General features: G+C 41.9%; 1 protein-coding gene across 1 annotated transcript in view; it reads right to left on the reverse strand.

Annotated features, from left to right (window-relative positions):
• The window catches only part of Pde3a (phosphodiesterase 3A), a 266,494-nt gene that overhangs the window by 42,996 nt on the left and 201,941 nt on the right, over window positions 1-21,557 (reverse strand). The window contains exons 3-4 of the mRNA XM_032905490.1: window positions 4,703-4,957; window positions 4,179-4,333 (exon numbers count right to left, since the gene is read on the reverse strand). Of these exons, the coding sequence (XP_032761381.1) occupies window positions 4,179-4,333; window positions 4,703-4,957 (410 nt within the window). The remainder of the gene's footprint in view (window positions 1-4,178; window positions 4,334-4,702; window positions 4,958-21,557) is intronic.

Consider the following 21,557-nt stretch of genomic DNA (forward strand, 5'->3'; position numbering starts at 1 on the left):
GCATCTATTTGCACTCTCCTATCTAATATAACCCTCTGATTATACTATGGTTCTATTTTTTTTTCCGGGGCTGGGGATTGAATCCAGGACCTGCGCATCCTAGGCAATCTACCAGAGCCAAATCCCCAACCCTTATGGTTCTATTTTTTAAACTGTTTTTGGGGATGGGTGTAGAGGTTCAGGAAAACTACTCATGGTCTCTTGGAAGGCACGCCTAAGTTGCTCAGTTCCTCTGACTCTCAATCCTGTATCCTCTGCAACAGGTATTAATTAAATTTTCCAGAGGGAAATTATCCACCTGCATCCATCATCCCCAGAAACTGATGATATGTTCAGTTGGTTTTGTTTGTTTGTTTTTGAGATAGAGTCTCAGTTCCTAGCCCTGGCTGGCCTGGGAATCACAAAGTTCTTCCTGTCTCTGCCTCCTGAGTTCTCCCAACGTATTGGTTGCTTTTATTTCTGCTTCTAAAGTTGTTTAATTCCCCAAGATACTGCAATGGGAAAAAAAGAGAGAGGAGAGAGATGAGAAAGAAGGAATACAAAGTGGAAAAAAGGAAGAAACCTAAACTCCCTTTGTTAAAACCAATCAGCAATTGTAGCAATGGTTTTCTCCAGTCGGAAGGACTTCACAAATCATCATATTTAATAGTCATATCACAGCCACTTTCGTACGTGCGGTTTTCCCTTAAAGAGGTAAGTTCTTACCACATGAAGTTGATGGCTTCATAATGGTGAAAGTTGCACTGTAGTCAGACTTTACACGTGAATTTTTACAGCACAGTGAAACTAGGAAGTAGTGATACCATGGAAAAGATATCCACAAGCAAGAGATCTGTGGATACTGTTAGGATAAACAAAATGGGTGGCACATACTAGTCTATATTTTTGTGAACATATTTGCATCCAATCACTTATTTTATAAATTAGTATGACAAGATCTTTTAGAGTAGAGGAAAAAAATTTCTTTGAAACCTTTATTGTGTGTGTGTGTGTGTGTGTGTGTGTGTGTGTGTGTGTGTGAGAGAGAGAGAGAGAGAGAGACAGAGAGAGAGAGAGAGAGAGAGACAGAGAGAGACAGAGAGTCAGACAGAGAGACGGAGACAGAGACAGAGACAAAGGGGACTTCATTATTAGCCTTGTTTTCACACAAAGCAGACTGGCAGAAACCAGATTTAACCAGAATAACAAACAGCACACCAATGACATTGAGAAAACAGCCATGTTTCTCATAGAGTCATTTTCCACATAGAAACCCATGGAACTTCAAATGAAATATGATAGGGACTGTTGCAGTTTTTCTTGACAGTGCATTTTGGATAGGAGACGTCTTTCTATGCTCACCTGTTTGAACCCTTGGTCCTCAATCGGTGGCTGTTCTTTGGTAGAACGTGGAACCTTGAGAGGTGGAATTGAGTAGAGGAAGTGCTTTACTGGGAGCTGCGTCTAGGTTTATGTCCTGACTCAATTCCTGGCCTGACTTTGTTTTCACTGCTTCCTGGTGTGACCAAGTGTGAGCAAGCTACCTCACATTCCTGCTGTATCTTCCATTAAGGAAAATGACAACTACTACCAACGATATTGAATTTGAACTTCAGGAAGTATCTGTGAATTACCATCTGCCTCCTATGAGGGCATCTGCAAGCTTTATGAAAGTCCAGGCAATACCATAGACTAGAATTGTGATCTCTAGTCTATGAAAATTATGGTTTAAGAAAGAAACACCTGATGGTTGTTGGATCAGTGCATAAATATCAACACAAAAGAATGCAATTTACATTCTAAACGAAGGAAGCAGCGGTCAGTGGATGGGTTGGAGATGGCTGTGAGCGCCTTCCTTTGGTTGGACATCTTAGTGAAGATGCTGGGGGTTATCTGTGCTCTGAGCTCATCAGGGCCACTTCAGGATAATAAGGACAGAAATGCCAGGAAGCCAGTCAAGAAAGACAAAGAAACCATAAATATGTCTGGGGCAGGGCCAAAGAGAAAAAGTAGCCCAAATGGAAAACTAGAGTGCATCTCAACCAGTCGGTCTGTTTAACAAGGCCATCGCATGGTGAAATCCGTAAAATGCTCTCAGGGATGAGCCGATCCCGCAGCCGCAGCCTGAGAGAGTGACTCTACAGTCCCTGGCCAGCAGCCCTTCAGGAACCCCTTGGTAGAGGACTTAATGGGTTTCAAAGTGCAGAGCTCAAGTAATTTATGAATGGAAGACTAACGGCAAAGGTGCCTCAGGTGCTGGTGAGGCAGCACAGAGCAGTTCTGTCTCTGAACTCTAAAGGAGGAAAAGTAAAACCTTACTAAAGGAAAGGAAAGCAAGGGAGTCTGTCCTCATTCAAGCCTCGGGATCTGGGAAGCCATCATGCCCACACTTATCACCTTGGTGTGAAGAGGAGACTATTCTATTAAGTATTAACATAAAGATATGGATATTTTCACTCACTACACCAATAATACACACACACACAGACACACACACATATATGTGTGTGTGCGCGCTATATATGTGTATACACATATATATGTGTATGTGTGTATGTGTGTATAATTCTGAAATTATAGGGTAAAAGTTACAATTATTGACTTCCCTTTAGAAGCACATCTTTTAGTGGTATTTTCTTACAGATTGATTTTAGATCTTAGCACTAACTTTTCTTTAGTCTTTTAAGTTCTGGCCTTTCAGTCAATAATACAATTTCCACCAAGGGCTATGTGTTTAGCATCGGAGGCTAAACCTTTAAAGGTAGGGCCTGCTTCCAGGCAGAGCAGTGGGGCTGTTCCTTTGCAGGGCCTATTAGGATGTGAGCACTTGCCTTCCCTCTCCCTTCCGCCCTCTCTCCCTTCTCTCTGTCCTAGAGCTACAAGGTGATCAGGCTCCTCTGCCCTGATGTACGGGGACACCAAAGCCCCAAAGCAAAATCTGAGAAACAGCAGATGAAAACTCTTGAAAGCCAGAGACAAATAATACTTAATTGATTTCAGGCTCCTTGTCAAGGTGATGGAAAGTGGATTCATACAGCCACTTTGTAAAATTGCAATCACTATACCACTAATACACTGAATAAGATATAGAACTCAGTGCATGGCTCAAGGTGAAAGAGTCTGCCCAGGAAACATGAATATGTATGTGTATTCATACATATAATTATACATAAATATACATACATACATATACTAAATACAAACATGTACTCATGCACACATATGTACATACATGCACTCATGTACACACACATTTATATATACATACACATACAAGTACACACATGTATTCACACATTTACTCACATACACATATAGATACATATACACATATACACACATTTACTCACACACAGATACACATAAACACATATATAGACATGAACATACAGGCATGCACATACACACATAAACACACATATATCCTCACACACATACACACACACACACATGCACACCATACATCATACACATATATACATACATGCACATATTCACACACACATATATATATACATACATGCATGCATATATGAACACAGATATACACATACACACATGCATCATGCACTCACATATCTACTCACATACATACAAAAACACATGCACACACATATACAACCATACACATACATGCACAGTCACACAGAGAAATGTAAAAAAGTCAAATATATCCAAGTGTTATTAAGATACTATCTACTTTTTTATCTATAATCCTGAAAACAGTAAGCAGAACATGTCTGACAGCCATTGTAAGAATCCCACATAAATGTCAGACTAGATGCATTCAATTTAAAGTTCTTGGTATGAATCTCTTTTGCCCCACCCCCAGCCCCCCTCGGAGCTGAGGACCGAACCCAGAGCCTTGCACTTGCTAGGCAAGCACTCTACCACTGAACTAAATCCCCAACTCCTCGGTATGAATCTTGATGCAGGTATAGTGCAACTTCACTCTGACTTTAACCTTTTCCACTCAATGTCATAGGTACAGGACTCATCCCACTCACTCTTAGTATTTACATTCAAGGTCACGTCAATCAGGCCCTAAGTTATCCTGTGGTTAAGCACTCAAATCTGGCATGTTCAAAACCCCCTTCTCAGTGACTCTGGTTGGGCATCTCTTCTCATGGACTCTATGAATCCTTTTTGGCAAGTAAGTCCTCTGAGGAGACCTGAAGCCAGTAGGAGTGAGCTCTGACCTGGGTGAAGGGGCTTCGTGTGGCTTTATGCTGGCGCTGCGGTCCCTCCGCACTGGCGCAGGCTCCAAGGTGGGCAGTCCTGTGGCAGAGGTGGTAGTTGTCCATGTTGATGAGACTCTCCTCAGCAAGCCTGGAGGCAAACTTCTTCTCAGGCGCTGGAAGGAAGATTCACTTTATCACTAACCACATTCTAGGCCATCAAATTTTAGGTAAAGCAAAGAGCGGAAGCGAGGCAAAGGGAAGCAGTTTGTTGAACAATACTGGCTGAATCTCGTCTATTCCTATCCTGGAAGACCGAAAGAGAAGCTCGAAAGTCACGTGCGAAGAGCAACAGTAAGTCGTGTCTGTGGTCCCAGGGGAATTTCAGGCAGTGAATGTGAGAAGCAAACTGGCTACATATCAAGTACTAGGGTCCCAGGGCTACACAGGAAGGTTCTGTTTCGGACATCACAGATGTAGTGGGAAGGAAACCTGAGAGGCAGTGGAAAGATTAGTGAAGACCACGCCCCTCACGCGGCACCTACCTTGGGAATGGCCAGCTTGTCTTTCTCCAAGCCTTCCTCAGAGTCGGAGCAGGTATAGTTCTCACTGAAGGTCACAGTGGGGTTCACTCTGGGCTTGTGGATAGCCTGGAAGGTGAGCTGGGTACTGAGCAGGTTGCTCACGGCCCTCAAGGACGTGCACACATTCGGGGGCAGAGAAGGGTCGGCCAGGAGGTCGGTAATGAGGCCATGCGCCTCGCCCATCACGGCAATATCCACGGTGACGCTGGTTCCTGACTGGGACACCAAAGCAAGAGGTCAGGAAAGGTGAATGTCTGCGGGTGAAGTGAGCTAAATCTGAGCTTTATCAATGAAAAACAAACAGTCGTCAGGCATGGTGGTGCGCATCTACAAACCAGAAGTACTGGCAGCTGAGGCAGTAAGATCTAGGGACAACCTAGGCTGTGTAGTAAGAGAAGACCCTGTGTTGCGTTGTTATGTCCGCACCCAAGTTGAAGGAAAAGGCAAGCAAATTGAGCTGAGACCTTCGGAATGACACAGTTCAAACACATTGCTGTTTTGACACGAAAATTTGCCACAGTTAGTTTTGTAGGTCGCTACTTTTTCAAAAGTTTATATTTTTAGAGTATTTAATACTGACCCATCTAAGTTATAGGTATGGGTTTGAGTGATGGCTCAGAGGTCGGGAGCCTTTACTAGTCTTGCAGAGGACCTGGGATCAATTCCTAGAGCCCACATGGCAGTTCCTAATCGTTTATGACTCCGTTTGCCTTGGGTCCGATGCCATCTTCTGACCTCTCTGGGTACTTCATGCAGACAGTGCACCACGGCAGTGGCTTTCAACCTTCCTAATGCTGAGACCCTTTAAGATAGTTTCTCATGTTGTGGTGAGCCCCAGTCATAAAACTATTCCATTACCACTTCGTACCTGTAAAATTGCTACTATTATGAATTGTAATGTAGGTATCTGATATGCAGGATATCTGATATGCGAGTCTCAAAAAGGTCACGACCCACAGGTTGAAAACCCCCGGCACCCATGTATACACCTGTAAAACATTTTTGCACATGAAAACAAAACTAAATATTTTAAAGACCACTTCAAACAGTTATGCACGTGGCACAATAATAGGTTGTATATTGTGTAATGTTCAAACCATGGTCGGCACAGCTATCCCCTAAAACATTCATCATTTCTCTGCACTGAAGATATCCAGCTGCCTTCTTTCCAGCTGGTGGCAACCTACAACACCTTCTCTTCCGGTTCAGCCACCCCACTGTGAAGCAGCATGGGGCTGTTTCTTTCTCCATCTGGAGTGTAGCGTTCAAAGCTAGAGCTGGAGGAGGGACTGGGCATCCATAACCAGACCCTAACAGCTGTTGGGCTGTGCGCATCCTAGTGGTAGAGCAGTTGCCTAGCACATATAAGCTCTGGCTTCGAAGCCGGTATCGCCACCACCCCAGGTCAAATAACCAGAAGAGTGAACCAATCAACATCTGCTTTCAAGAAGCAGAGCATTTGAGGGGGAAAAAAAAAAACTTCAAACCTTTCTCAGGAAGAGAGTTCTTTGCTCTACTAAGTATCACCGGAAAAAATCCGATTTCGAAAGTAGCATTAATGTAGGAGAAGATCTTGGTCCCGGGGAAGTTTTAGTGTTAACACCTGAGCATCGAAGGTGGTGGGGAGTCAACTAGTCTTAGACACAGATGTGAAAAGTCACCGGGTTTGTGTCCAAATTCACACTCTGCCTCTCCGGGTTGATGAGTTCAGATCTCAGTTCTGCACATGCGTGAAACATTCCTTGCAGTTTGTCAAGTTGCCCATCTTGCTCAGGAGGTTAGCATAGGAGACAGAGAAGGGGAGAAGACAGCAACAAAAACTAAAACGGCAAGTAAAGGCATTGCGTTTCCTTCACTGCTGCTTCTGGGCGGTTGGGAGTAGGGAGAGGAGGGATTCCGACAAGGCCAGGTGACCAGGTAAAGCCAGCGGCAGAGGAGTGTTTGTGCTGCCCTGCACAGTTAGAGCACAAGGCACAGAGAACCATGTAATCTCCAGCTGCACATTGTACTGATGTAGGAGGCAGGTCCCGGATCCAGGCATGAAGATCCAGGTCTAACTTATAACCCAGCACTCTACAGCACCATCACCTCGACCTTTGAAATCACTAAAATCTCCGTTTTCATTTCTTCGACCTGTGATTTGGGGTACAATAAAAACCCAAGGCAGGGAGTTGGGGATTTAGCTCAGTGGTAGAGCGCTTGCCTAAGCGCAAGGCCCTGGGTTCGGTCCCCAGCTCCGAAAAAAAGAACAACAACAACAACAACAACAAAAAAAAAACAAGGCATGGGGTGACACCCGTGACCACAATATATTTGGGTAATTTAAGGTCACCTTTAGTTCTATAGTGAGTTTAAGGACAGTGTGTCATGTAGTTCCTCAAACAGCAGAACAAGAAAAGAAAAAAGCAAAATAATAAAAATAATAATAATAATAATAATAATAATAATAATAATAATAATAATGACCCATGAAGTGGAAACTTTTACTTTCTTTGGAAAGTTAGTTATGTCAAATGACGTTTTGCTGGGGCACATAGGTGAAAGGATGTTTTGATATAGCAGACATGTGAAAGGACTCTTGATGAGGGAGTATAAATATGACCCCACTGTGTAGGAGTATAAATATGACCCCACAGACAGTGGGAGACAAGCACTGGCTTGGTTTGATTGGCCTCACTTTTCTTTGCTAACAGCATGTATGTATTGGTTCGCCTTACATAGAGTTGTTGAACTCAACTTGTGGTAAAACCACCATTGAGAGAAAGTTGCCAAGAACTGCTTATGAGGTTCCTGTGGCAGCGTGTCACTTCAGAGTCCACACCTCAGGCCGGTTGGGGAGCCTGGCAGTGTCTTGAGGATTGAACCACAGCTGCCTGGTCTCTGCTTGCTGAAAGGACAGGACTGTAGCTGCCGGTTCGTGCCTGGTGTCTGCCTGTCTAGAGGACTGGTCTGTGGCTGCTGAGTCGTATTTGGTGTTTGCTGTGGGACTGAACTGCTGCACAAGAAGATCAAGTTCGCCCCCAAAGAACCATTGCTGAACAGGTCCACTTCCTGGATATCCTAATAAGTTTTCTTTTCTACTACCTCTGCTGGGTGGTAGGGCAGAGGGGAGATTGAACCCTCATTAAATGTAGGTTGTAAAAAATTTATGCCCACCTACCCATAAACGTTAATGCTAAACTGTGAAGGTAACGGTAAGAATAAAAAGTGATAGTGTAAACAAACAATTCCGTATTAGCATTTATAAATCTTGAGTCATGGCTGTGGTATAAATACGTACATACATACATTGTAATATATATAAAATTATAAAGATAGAAATGATAGCCCTAAAACTTTTCAATGAGAAGTTATTAGAGTTTTAATAATTTTCTTACAATACACTTAAATTCCAATGATATGAAAAAATTAAATGTATAAAATTATAAGAGGAAAAGGAAGTATAAAGGAGTTATTTTATAATCTGGCAGAGAGAAGCTTTAAAAATAGAAATTCATAAGCTGTCAAGTAAACCCCTAGTATGCAAAGACAGAAATATCCATGCAAGAAAACACATCAAAAAGGAAGACGTCTGTGGGAAAAGACACAGGGGACAAAACATAGTAAGTAAAGTGCTTTTAAAAAATCAATAAAAGGAAAATAATGTGGAAAAAGGAAATGGGAAACAATTTGGCATGATGTTGGCTCTGGGCTTGCAGTATATTACCCTTATTATGTGGACATATGGCCCCTGTATCTCTAGATTCATCGTGACTTTTATCATAGAGGGAAGTTGCATATAATCAAAGGCTTTTGCTGTATCTGAAGGTGATTTTGTCATTTCTGCCCTTGAGTCTGTTTACGTGGTGTTGTTCCGATGGGTTTCTGCCAACTCGACACAAGGGATAGTTGCCTGGAAACAGGGACTATGGAGAAAATCTCTTGTGTACTGTTTGGAATCACCTTTATAGCAATGAACTCTCTTACCAGTCCCTCGTTTGACCGTTCGTTCATTCATGTGTTCGTTCATTCATGCATCATTGTTTGTTTATAATACAGCTTATAAAAGCATGCCATGTATTCCATATGTATTTAGGAAAAAATATTCCAATTTTATGAAGTATTTAGGGAGAAGGGGGAAGTGCATATTATCAAAGCACATCATGTGCATGTATGAACCCTACCTGGGACTGCATGGCCTATCAGGAACAAGCCCAAAGACTAGAAGAGCCCTGCCTGGTACCACAGGCCCTGGGCAGGGGTGAGCTTGAGTGACCCAGAGAGAGATGACTCCACATGGGACCACTCAACTTAGTTAAAGAGAAAACCCCCAAAGACCACCCGTTGGGTACCATGGGGCCCAGACAAGGAGCTTTCCCTGAGATAACCATCAATCTGGTGGTGCACAGGCTGGGGGAGGCACACCATGTCATTTCCTACGTATTGTATTGTTCTGTGGCAAAGGTTCTTAAAAAGAAAAGCAATCAAGAATCAAAACATACAGATTGGAATCAGCTGAGGAGCCGACATGACCACACTGCCCCCGGAAAAAGGAAATAACGAGAAGAAAAATGTCCACGTTGCCTACTGATATTACATCATGCCTGGCTTGACTGGGTTTTGAGTTTGAGAACAGACTTGTGAAAGAGTTAAAAGCTGCATTGTGTGTAAGAAGTTATCGCTACCCTTTTGGCTGAAATAACTAAAGAAGCCACTGAGGCATGAAATGAAAGACTAACAATCAAATTCGATTGCTCAAAACCTGCCAAGAGTAACCACACTCGAGATACTGAGAGGTCCGACGACTGCCAGTGAGCAGCAGGAAAACCATAAAGCTACTTGCGTGTTCCCTGAGAGACTGTTAGCCGGTGGCAGGCATGGGGGCTTCTATAATCGAGATGGTGTTTAAAATCACGTACAAAGTGGGGAAGAAATGGAGGATTCACTCAAAGGTATTTTTACGCATCTTTTCAAATAAAAATAATTAAATTTCGAAGTAACACAATAATAATCATATGTTTCATTTAGCTGGTGAATTGTTTGGTAATGACAATAAACACTACAATCTTGTTTATGCTAAGACCACAGAAAGGAAAAGCTTCAAACGAACAAGCCGAACTCATCCTCAGAGCGTTAGCCACAGACCACAGCTGGCCTGTTAAGGTAGATGATTAAACAAAGCTTAAAAATATATCCCAAGCACAACATAAAACATAAAACATCCTCTCCTGTCCTCTCCCCTCCCCTCTCCCTTTTCTCTCCCCTCCCCTCCCCCTCTTCTCTTCTGTTCCCTTCTCCCCCCTCCCTTATCATCTCCTGTCCTTTCCCCTCCCCTCTCCTCTCCTTTTCCTCCCCTTCTCTCCTTTCCCCTCCCCTCTTCTCCTCCCCCCATCTCCTCTCCTCTTCCCTCTCTTCTCTCCCCTCCCTCCTCTCTCCTTTTCCCTACCCTACCCTGTCCTCTCCTTTCCCCTACCCTGTCCTTTTCTTCCCCCTGACTCATCTCCTCTCTTCCCCCCCTCTTCTCTCCCTTCCCCTTCTCTCTTCTTTCCTCTCCCTCCCCTCTCCCCTTCTGTTTCCTCTCCCCTCTCCTGTCCCATCCCCTCTCATCTCCTCTCTTCTCCCCTGCCTCCTGCCTCCTCTGCCTCCTCCACTCCCTGCTTTCTCCTTTTTTTTGTAATTCATTCTATCTATTGATCGATCGATTGATTGATCAATTGATCTATCTATGTATATCTCTCACTATTGTAGACCAGAATGGCATCCACCTCACATAGATCTTCTTTTGTCTGCTTCCTGAGTGTTGGGTTTAAAGGTGTGTACCACCACACACAGGTCTACCCACTGCCTTTTTGAAAGCATACACTTTAAAGCATTTCCCTTCCTCCCATCTTTTCTCCATCCAGTTGACTTCAGATTCCTGATAGTGTCTCACATGCTGACTTTCAATTTTCACAAGCATGAGTAGCATCATGACAGAGGAGCTGGACAATTGCAAAGTACCATTTTCACCTTCAACCACAGGATCAGGATGACAGACTGACCATGTAACATCCCTATAAGCTCATGTATTCAAATACTTGGTCCCAGCTGGTGGCACTGTCTAGAGAGACTACGTCAACTTTAGGACATATGAAATGTGGTCTCGGGGAAAGGTTGAACTTGAGGTTTATAGTTTTCTGCTACTTGGCCAGATATGGATACTGAACATCATGTGTCTTTCTATTTCTCCCTGTCTCTGTGTCTCTGTCTCTTTCCCTCTCTCTTTCTATCTCTCCCTGTCTCTCTCTGTGTCTGTATCTCTTTCTATCTCTCCCTGTCTCTCTCTGTCTTTGTCTCTCTCTCTCTGTGTCTCTTTCTATCTCTCCCTGTCTCTCTCTCTGTGTCTCTGTCTCTTTCCCTCTCTCTTTCTATCTCTCCCTGTCTCTGTGTCTGTGTCTCTTTCTCTCTCTCTGTCTCTGTCTCTCTGTCTCTCTGTCTCTCTGTCTCTCTCTCTCTGTCTCTCTCTCTCTCTCTCTGTCTCTCTCTCTCTCTCTCTCTCTCTCTCTCTCTGCTTCTCAACTGCCAACCCAATGTACTAGCTCCATCAAGGGCCCACAGGAATGCCTTTCTCCTCCATGAAGGACCAAATGCTGAATGCTGAAAAAAAATATATATCTCCTTCAAGATAAGCCATATGTACATCAAGTCAAATATAGGAACTGTATTTTCAGACTTGCTATTGCTATGTCATGTTTATGGTTAGGCAAAGGGGAACTCTGAACGTGGACCACCATCAGAAAGAACTCACTCTCTGAACACAGTCATTGAACTTCTTAAATACCATAGGCTGTTAAGTTGTAAAAATCCTAGTAAGTATTATGTAAACAATTCACAACAGAGTGTAAAATACCATATATTTAATGTATCATATATTTAATGATATTATATGCTAAAGCTATGTTAGGTTTGAGCCAAAATATTCAGATCCTAGAGTTCCTAATTTTTTTAAAAGAAGTTTTAGAAAGTAACTATGGGAAGAACACAGGATGAAAACAGAAGCTAGTAAACACTTCCTTAAAGGAAGGAAAGCAGGATGGGGAGATCCAAGCCAGAGTGAAGACGGTGATAAATGTGCTGTTTCAGATGATTAGCGAGGTTATATCTTACAAGGGAAGGAAGGGGAAGACATTTAACCTGATAAATCCCTGTTGAGGTGCATGGAGCCATCACATTACACCTTTGCTTTCTACAGAGTTCGAGGACAATGATTAAATTACTAATTCTACGAAACAGATTGAGGATAACCCTGCCCAGGTGCAGAACATATAAGAATTCTCAAATCTTCCTACTCAGTGCATTACTGATATCTTTTGTGTTGGAGGAGACAGAGAAGTGACACAAAGCAGACCTTGCAAATGTGCATGAAACCCAGACAAATCAAACATGTTCAAGCAAGAGAATTGAGAACTGATATAGGCAACCCACTGGAAATGCTAAAACCTCAGATTAGAACAATGAAAAACGTATTCTCAAATCTCATGATAGTTTTCTAAACCAAACAAAGGTTGCCATGGGCAATGTGTCTATTATAGCATTTGGTCTTGCTTCCTGTAAAATCAGAACACACACACACACACACATACACACACACACACACACAGAGAGAGAGAGAGAGAGACAGACAGACAGACAGACAGAGACAGACAGGGAGAGACACAGAGAGAGGCAGAAAGAGAGAGAGAGGGGAGAAGCTGATGATTTATAGAGTATTTTTGAGATCATTTTATTTTATGTGTGTGTGTACACATATGTATGTTCACATTTATGTTCATGTTCTTGTGTTTGTGGGTGCATGTTCTTGTGTGTGCATACATATGTATGTGTGTTCTAGAGGATGCTACTTTGTGTTTCCTTTCAATGCTCTACATCCTACATGTTGAAGCAGATTCTCTCAGTAGATCTCTGCACTGATTTAGATGTCCTACTTAGTCAGGGTTCTTCTATCTCAGCCTCCCAAGTGCTAGAATTGTCCTCCTCACCTCCTGGGATTTACTTGGTTGCTGGTTACCCAAACTGCAGTCCTTATATTTGCATGTCAATCATTTTATCCGCTTAGCTATCTCCCTAGAAGCTATCATTTTAATGCTAAAATTATTTTAAAATTATATTGCAAACTTAGCAAAATACTTGTTTTACTGACTGCTAATCTTATGACAGTTCTATCTTACAAATTATTATAAAGTCACTTATTATCCTTTTCCTTTGCAGTGTACACTGAGATTTACAGGGAATTAACTCCTATCTGGAACTTTCACAAACTCTTTTCTCCCAATAGTCAATATGCACTTTGATCAAATGTCAGTTTTGCTGGCTCTCAGGTCTGTTTAGGCCAAATTATATTTATCACAGTACATTACATATGGGAAAATGTTGTTAAATCAACAAGGCAATGGAATCCATTCCTTAGAAGCTAGTTCATGGGAATTTGCACAGATTTCTGTGAAGAGACTTGAGAAGGTCTACTTCATTGATCCAGGTAGGTCAGTCATGGCTTCAAAAGTTCAAAGAGAAAACCATGACATACTTGAAAGGCTTCCAACTAATAATGCTCCCAAGTTCCTCATTCATTTCCACTATAGAGAAACTGAAATTGGGAGTCATCCATAGTATAGCATTTGGGTCCTAAGAGAAAGGCAACTTGGAGCTGCCATCCACACAGGTCATACAACCTTCCCAAAGAGGCATTCGTGATCCCTCACCAAAAGATGTGGTAAAGCTTGTCTGCTTACTTACTAGTGAAATTACATTACTAGAGGTATAGAAAGTTTATATATTTTATGATTTTTCTGATTGAAAGACTTTTAAAACCTCACAGCTTCTGTCCCTAATTAAGGCAGCTACCATAGCTTCAGCGTGTTTTTAAGCCAACATTTACTTTTGGTTGAAATGAGATGATGATTTAATAAAATAGCTATGACAAGCTACTCCTTACGATTCCTGGAGCTGGAGATAAAACGCACTGCTCACTTGAAAATAAGCACCAAGAGACACCATGCAGCTTCCAAAGCAGGGGAGCAAGTCATGGTTCTATCCATTGATGATGTCTGTAAACTGTAACAATCACTAGGGTCACAGTGTGCATTAGCAGCATGTATTCCTGTGGTAACCAGAAGCATTTTCATCAGATCTGAAGCCCACTCAACAACTCCACTCATACATGAGAGAGAGAGAGAAAGAGAGAGAGAGAGAGAGAATGAATGAATGAATGAATGAATGAATGAATCATGCTTGATATTGGAAAAATGGCTAGTTCTCCAAAACTAATGAATTCCTGGATCTTGGAGGAGAACCTACTCTACTAAATCAGCATGAATATTAACTCTAATCTAAATATTTATTCTTATACCCATAGATACTTGTAATCCTTATCCCTCGTCAAAGAAATGTCTCTTTGCAACAGATGGAGGTCATTATGGAAAATCATAGCTGGTCAAAATATAGATAAATAAATGATTACAGGGTGTGCAGCCCCAATTGATACATCTACAATACTACTCCTGCACTCGAGGTTTGGGGAACACCAGGAAAAGGGGAGGGTAGATAGATTATAAGAGACAGAAAAACCAGGAAACCTGCTGTGAAGTTGTGTCTCCTAGAAATGATAGAATGAGTTACATTTTATGTACTGAGGAAGTTGTGTTCATGCATTTAGGAGCACACACACATACACACACATGCATGTGCATGCACACACACAAATATGCAACAACACTTATAAAGAATTTGAGGAAAGAAAGCAGAAGCATGCAAATGATATTATATTTTTTGATTTAAAAAATTAAAAATTGTATGGTATAATAATATATTAATAATTATGATTATGATGATGATGCAACCAGCACTAGGAGCAAACAGTTTCCAATGCAGGTCTCATGATATTATTTCTCTGTGTATGAAGAGTTAGAAAACAAGGGTGTCGAGAGTTGGTGTGAAGGGCAAGATATTTTATTTATTCTCTAGTACCCAATATCTATTGTATGGGGCCACAAGGGACATACAATATAAAGTCACCTGCTTGAGTTCAAGTTTTAGATCTGCTTATGTGCCTATAGGGAAATACATTTCTCTCGAACCCTTGCTTTCTCAGCTCTAAAACGGGCTTAGTAATAGGACCCATCTGTTGACAGTTGCATGGAACCACGTGTAGGAGTGTCGGTAAAGTCTCAGGAAGATAAATATGGAAATATAAAATCATGTGACATGAATTAAGTGCCTAATGGGAGCAGGTTGAGAGGGAACCAACATGGTATGAAGTATATCCCTGTAACCCAGGACCATGCTGGGGAGTACACGGAACACACACAATGCGAAGTGTATGCCTGCATCCCAGAACTGTGTACAATAAAAATGTGAAAAGAGAATCCCACAAAGCAAGAGTCCTAGTAATTGTTTAGCCTGAGGTACAGGCTTACTAAATAGTCCATATCACCAGCACTGCTGTTACTGAACTGAAAATGATTGCACATGTGAAGAAAGATTCACAAACATGAACATCTCAGTCACTTGTCCAGGGCGTTCTGACAATTATTTATCTGTATCTGTGTGTGTGTGTGTGTGTGTGTGTGTGTGTGTGTGTGTGTTATGTGTGTGTGTATTTACTTGTTCATGTGTATGCACGTGTACATGTGCCTGCAGAATATAGAAGATGATGTGGAGATCTAATGGAACTGAGGTTACAGGCACTTGTGAGCCATCCAGCACGGGTGCTGGGCACTGAACTCAAGTCCTCTGCAAGTGCCATCGCAGATCCTCAGTGCTGGACCATCTTCACACATCTGGTCAGAATTCCTTTATAAATGAAGACAACAGCTTAGAGGTAATCTTTACCAACAGGACTAAAACAATAAGAAACAGAACTTGTAATATTTCACTTTTTTACTGTAGGCAAAGATAGTTATAAAGTCTATGTTCCCTATACCCCAAAGCTCCATAGCAGGTCTGAGATTAATTTTCGGCTATTAAGAAGTAATTCCACCAAAGCCCTGCTTTCAGTTAGCACGGTCGATTGCACTGGTGTGATTTATGACACACCCTGAAAAGAGTTTTAAGAGCAGGCATCTGAGCCCCATTGTTGGAAGTATTTTCCTTTTCTTTCTATTTAGTCATCTTGGGAGGTACCCTGGGAGGCAGGCACTGCATGGACAAACATTCCCAGGGTGGAGAGGGAGCTGGGGGAAGAGATGGGTAAACAGCAAAAGAGATGACAAGAAGAGGCTCTGGGACTTTCCTTCTATGATGTTGGAAAAGCAGCCTGGTGTATACTGGGAGACCATAGCCTCTTAACTCTCTACAGGAACATGCAACATCCCATCACCTCTAAATCTTTTCCCGGGAGGCTGTCTGTATTGCCAGGAAATACTGTTTTGGTCTTCAATATGCTAAATTATTCTGGAAAATGAGCTGAACGCCATAGAAATGATCTTTGGCATATTCTGGGTTCTGACCTCAGAGCCCGAAAAACTGCCTATGTGTTTATACTTTCATAGGACCCGATTATAATTTTAGACTTGAAATTGGCTGGGAAATATTTTAAAAATGAAGTCATGTGAAAATTTTGCAGTAAGTCACTGTAGGCTGAACCTTTGGCGAAAGGCCCATCCCAAGGAAACAGATGTTTGCTTATTTTAATTTTCTGGAAGGGGATATGAGTTTACATTTGTAGTAACATACATGTACAGCACTATAGGAGGGGACCTACAGAGCCCTCAATCAAAGGGTCTTGAACGACATCACGAATGGAAGTTCTCCTATGAGAGGTCAGACAGCCAACGCCAGCAATTACTGTCATTCACGGCTTCCTTCTCCTTTGATGTTCTGAGAGCGTCACAAGACACCAAGCGGGAAGTAGCACATGGCCCGATATCCTTCTCTACTTCCAAAATGATCTATCTGCAAACAGTCAGTCAGTACTTTGTCCAAACATTCTAAGTTTATATTTTCTATTATACATATCTCTCAGACACTAGTAACTTTATCCAACAACCTCAAATTAATAATGACAATAGATGGGGTGCTATTTTCTTATTTAGAAAATGAAACATCCCTTTGATATATTTATCTATTCTATAAGCTCTTATAATATAGAAAAGGTGACCTTAGACTTGGCCCTCAGCTTGTTCTCTTCCTAGTGAGCAATGGTAAGAAGGGCAGCATAGGTATATGGGAGTCTGACAGTGAATGGGGGAAGGCTAAGAAAATACAAATTACTGCATGAAGACATCTTTGCCAGTAGGAGAAACACAAAAGAAAGAGAACATTCGTGCACTCTCTGATATAAGTACAGATTTTTTAAATATTTTAGGAGCAGTTATCTCTGAGTTTGAAGTCATCTTCGGTCTGTTAAAATCTTTCAGTGGTCACTAAACTTGAAGCTGCGGTTTGCTTAACTTAAGACCTAGTGACCAACAGAGGGCGCTGTGCTCCCTTGGAAAGGACTTGTCACGTCTGAAAAGAGCGCAGACCTCTCACCAACACATAGACCTTCATTTCTTCTGTTCCCACACAGCAAAACATATAAATCATAAGATTACCAGGAGAAATTAATGGAAAGATGTTATATCCTTCATATCACTGATAAGGTGAAATTATAAGCACATAGTATTTTTCCCCCAATGATAAACCTTTCTATTGTCACCTTATAACTTAATCTTCTATGGCAGTACTGAGGATTGGGTTCTAACATGCTGGGCAGGCATTCTAACAGCAAGGTAGATTAGCCTCAGACCGCCCCAGTTGTCCCATTTCAAAAGGTTCATGACAATTGTGATCCATTTCTACACATGATTTAATGTTTCCACATGTAATTCTCTATTATGATCAAAGGATTCATCACACACACACAGACATTCATACACACACACACTCACACACTCACGCACAGACACACATACACATACACATACACACACACACAGACACGTGCACCCACATGCACACACACACTCAGGCACACACACACCACACACACTCCACACATATACACTCACACATACACACCACACACACTCCACACATATACACTCACACACACACCACACTCACACACACATACACACACACACACACGTACACACACACTCACACATGCTTTCACACACACTCACACACATGTGTCACACACACACACACACACACTCACTCACACACTCACACACACACACACACACACACACACACACACACACACTATCACTATACACATACATCTGAACATGGTTTTCTGACATTTCATTAGCATTTCCATATCCCTGTTGACGCTGACCACCACTGAACACTTCCTGCCTCACATGCAGTGGTGGCTCTTGCCTAGTCTACAGATCATCTCTGCTTTTCTTTCTAGAGTAAATCTACACCTCCCAGTCATCTCTATGATGGTGCCTGATAGAATGGCCCTAGCACAAAAACCCTAACAAACTTCATGTCCTTTGAATTATCATGTGGGGAGCCACACCTCCTCTACCCTCTGCCTGTGTTGTCTTCCTAGAAGTCAGGCTTCTCTGCCATCTCTCACCTGTAGGCAGACTCTCTTTCTCCTGAAGAGCTATCCTATCTTATTCATCTCTCAAATGTATGTACAGGCTTAGTTTCCAATAGCCTGTTCCATTTCTCATGGTGTGCACATGCATGCTTGTGTATGTGTGTGCGTGTGTGTGTGTATGTTGCATTTCTCACATTGTGTGGATGTGTGTATGCACACATGCATGCATTCACATGTGCTCATGCCCACACTTGCATGTTTTATAACTATCCACAATAAGGAATTACATGTGGAAAAATGAAATCAAACCATGTATGAAAACGGATTGTGTTTCTAATGTACCTTACAAAGTGGGAGAAGCTGGGGGTGGGCCAAAGACACCCAGCATCCTTAGGACACTGAGCTTAATCCTCAGAACTTCAAGTATTATGTTAAAAATATACTTTGGTTGGGTTATTATGTAACTATGTAAAAATTAATTTCCTCCTTTAGGTTTTGGACTATATAATAAGGGCAATGACAGACTTCATTCACTAGCTTAAACCTGGAGCTCAGAGTAGAAATACTACACACTCTAAACCTCCGGAGAGGTGCATTCCTTTTTCTCAATTCTGTGCTACAAGGAAGTGAAAATGGAGAAGTTGTGGTGTGCAGTACATCCCCAGAAACAAATCACCATGTTAAGATAGCTTCCTGAGAGGGCAATTGAACTTCTAGAATGGTTTCGTAATCTAAACTAATTTCTAAAAATCTCTTGAGAAGCTACAGCCGAGAATGAAACCTATTCTCAACAGCTTGTTCTAGAATAAGTTTCTCTGGAAAGTAGCACACGTCAGTTTGAAGAAGCAATGCTGATAAGGAAAACCACTCTACAGTGTTTTCCTATGATCTGATAACAGAGGCAGGCAGAGGATTGGGATTCACACGTATGTCTCTCTATTATTTTGTTAAAAAAGAACATCTTAGTGGGCCTTTAGGCAAAGGGAAAAATATAGTTCTCTGGGCACAATGTTCATGGTGACCCGTGAGCACCTCAGACGGAAAGGATGAGTATGAAGGAAGTTGAAGGAAACATCTCAGCAGCAATGGAAGCCACAGTCAAGATCTTTGGTTAACCTGCCAAGTGCAATGAAAGACCCTGTAAAACAGTGGTGTGAGCATTAAGTATGAAGAGAGAAGTTGTTCTCATGTTCAAAACCATAGAACCAAGAAAGCTTCACCAAATCAGGAACCCAAAGGAATCCACTTGTATGAGGTGCCTGGGGTCCAAACCATTGAAGAAATATGTGGTGTCCATGGGGTCATCAAAGCTATAGTGTTCACGCATTCATGCACATACATGGATCTTGATGACACAGATGTGTTTAGGGATGGCTTCTAGGTGACCATGGGAGTGTTAAAGGGGAAGGATAAGCAGACTTATGGCAGAGCTACAATGGATTCCAACATCGACCAGCCAGGAAGAACAAGTATTCAAGGAAGAATATAAACAGCCAACCTCTCGAGCCAAGAGTTTGTATCAAAACTGACAAAGAAATAAAATGTATTATCCAAGACTGAAGGATCTGATCTGCACCAACCGAAGTTTGAGATACCAGTGGTTCCTGAAAACTTTCCACTGGTATAGTGTTTGGGGGGTTACTGTAGAGAAAATGGTGTCAGTAAAGAGTAGAGCCCACCAACCATTCTTCAGTAGGTTGATCAACAAAAGGCAGGTAAAAAAAAAACTGGAAATAATGCAGAATTATCTCATGGGGTGTGGCATGAGATGGAGATGGAGATACAGGTCTCTAGGGGAGAAAGAGAACCTGAGAAGTCCTGGGCATCTGAGCCAGCACTGACATATAGAGATCGCTCACTGTAAATGCTGTAAAGTCAAAGCAATGAAACACAGGGAATTCTCAAGAAATGGGACTGAGAAGAGAGACACAGCCTTTCCGAATGCGAGATACCTCCTCTAGGATAACAAGAGGAAAAGAGAATGTTCAATGCTCAGAGGATTGTTGCAGAGAAGATAGAAATATCCTTACAGTTATGCTTTTACTTACTCTGCAAACCAGGCAGTCAATCCTCACCTTAGAATGTGGGATGGAATATGTTGCCATTAGAAGACTAAGGGGCCTTTCAAAGAAAAGGCTGGCTACATTCTCAGGCACTCCTGAAAGCCCACTTCAAGACATCGAGAACTCCTAAATATTCCTGTGAACCTTCCCCGTTACCAGTTCGGACACTTGACATGAAATATCAACAACGTTAGTTAAACAGTGTTTCTGGATGACCAGCACCCCTGGGCATTAACCCAGAGGCCTCCCTGCCAACTTACAACAGAGACACTTGTACATTAGTGTGCACTGCAGCACTGCTCACGATAGCTAAGGTAGGTGAAAAACCTAGATATCCAGTGACAGGGAATGGATTAAGACACAGCGATGTATACACACAATGGAATTTTCTTCCACCCAAAGGAAGAACAAAATGATGTGCTTTTGCAGGAAATGGATGGAGTTGGGGAATATCAGTTTCCATGATTAAGTCAGCTTCATACAATTATCATATGTTCCCTCTCACTAGTGGTGCCTGGGTTTAACATAGACATAAAAGCATGCATATACATATGACATGACATGACAGTATTTGTGGACTTACAGAAAAACAATAGTGAGTAATGAATGAGGGAAGGGTGAGGAACAGGAGGATTTGGAGGGTATTGGGAGATATATTCAAGGTGTATTATATATTTGTATGAAAATACAAGTGTATATCTATAACATAGCCTTATGTATAATGATTTTATGCTAGTGAAAACAAAATATACAAAAGGGGGGCTAAGGAGATGGGTAAGTAGTTAAGAGCACATACTGCTCTTGCAGAAGGCTCCCAGCACCCACATCAGCTGCTCACAATCACCCATGACTCCAGCGAATCCAACACCCTATTTTGGCCTCTGCTAACATCTTCACTTATATTCTCATACCCTTATACAGACACACCACACACACACACACACACACACACACACACACACACACACACACACTAACTAAGTCTTCAAAAAATAAAAAGCAAAATGCAAGTAGTACATGAACGAAGTCAGGCGGGGATGAAGAAAGATGATTGGCCAACTGTCTTGGAGGTGCGATGAGGTGGAGGAGCAAGCTTGTTGAGTAAAGAAGACGTGAACAGCAGAACAGAAAAACTGAAAAAAAAAACCCATACTATCAAGCATGGATAGCATGAGGAAAATAAAGACTTGCTTTTACAGATCTGTCTACTAGGCATGGAAGACTTCTGCTTTTTAATATCATGAAATCAACTTCAAAG

This window comes from Rattus rattus, chromosome 6, assembly GCF_011064425.1.
Source record: "Rattus rattus isolate New Zealand chromosome 6, Rrattus_CSIRO_v1, whole genome shotgun sequence".
In the NCBI taxonomy this organism is placed as follows: Eukaryota; Metazoa; Chordata; class Mammalia; order Rodentia; family Muridae; genus Rattus; species Rattus rattus.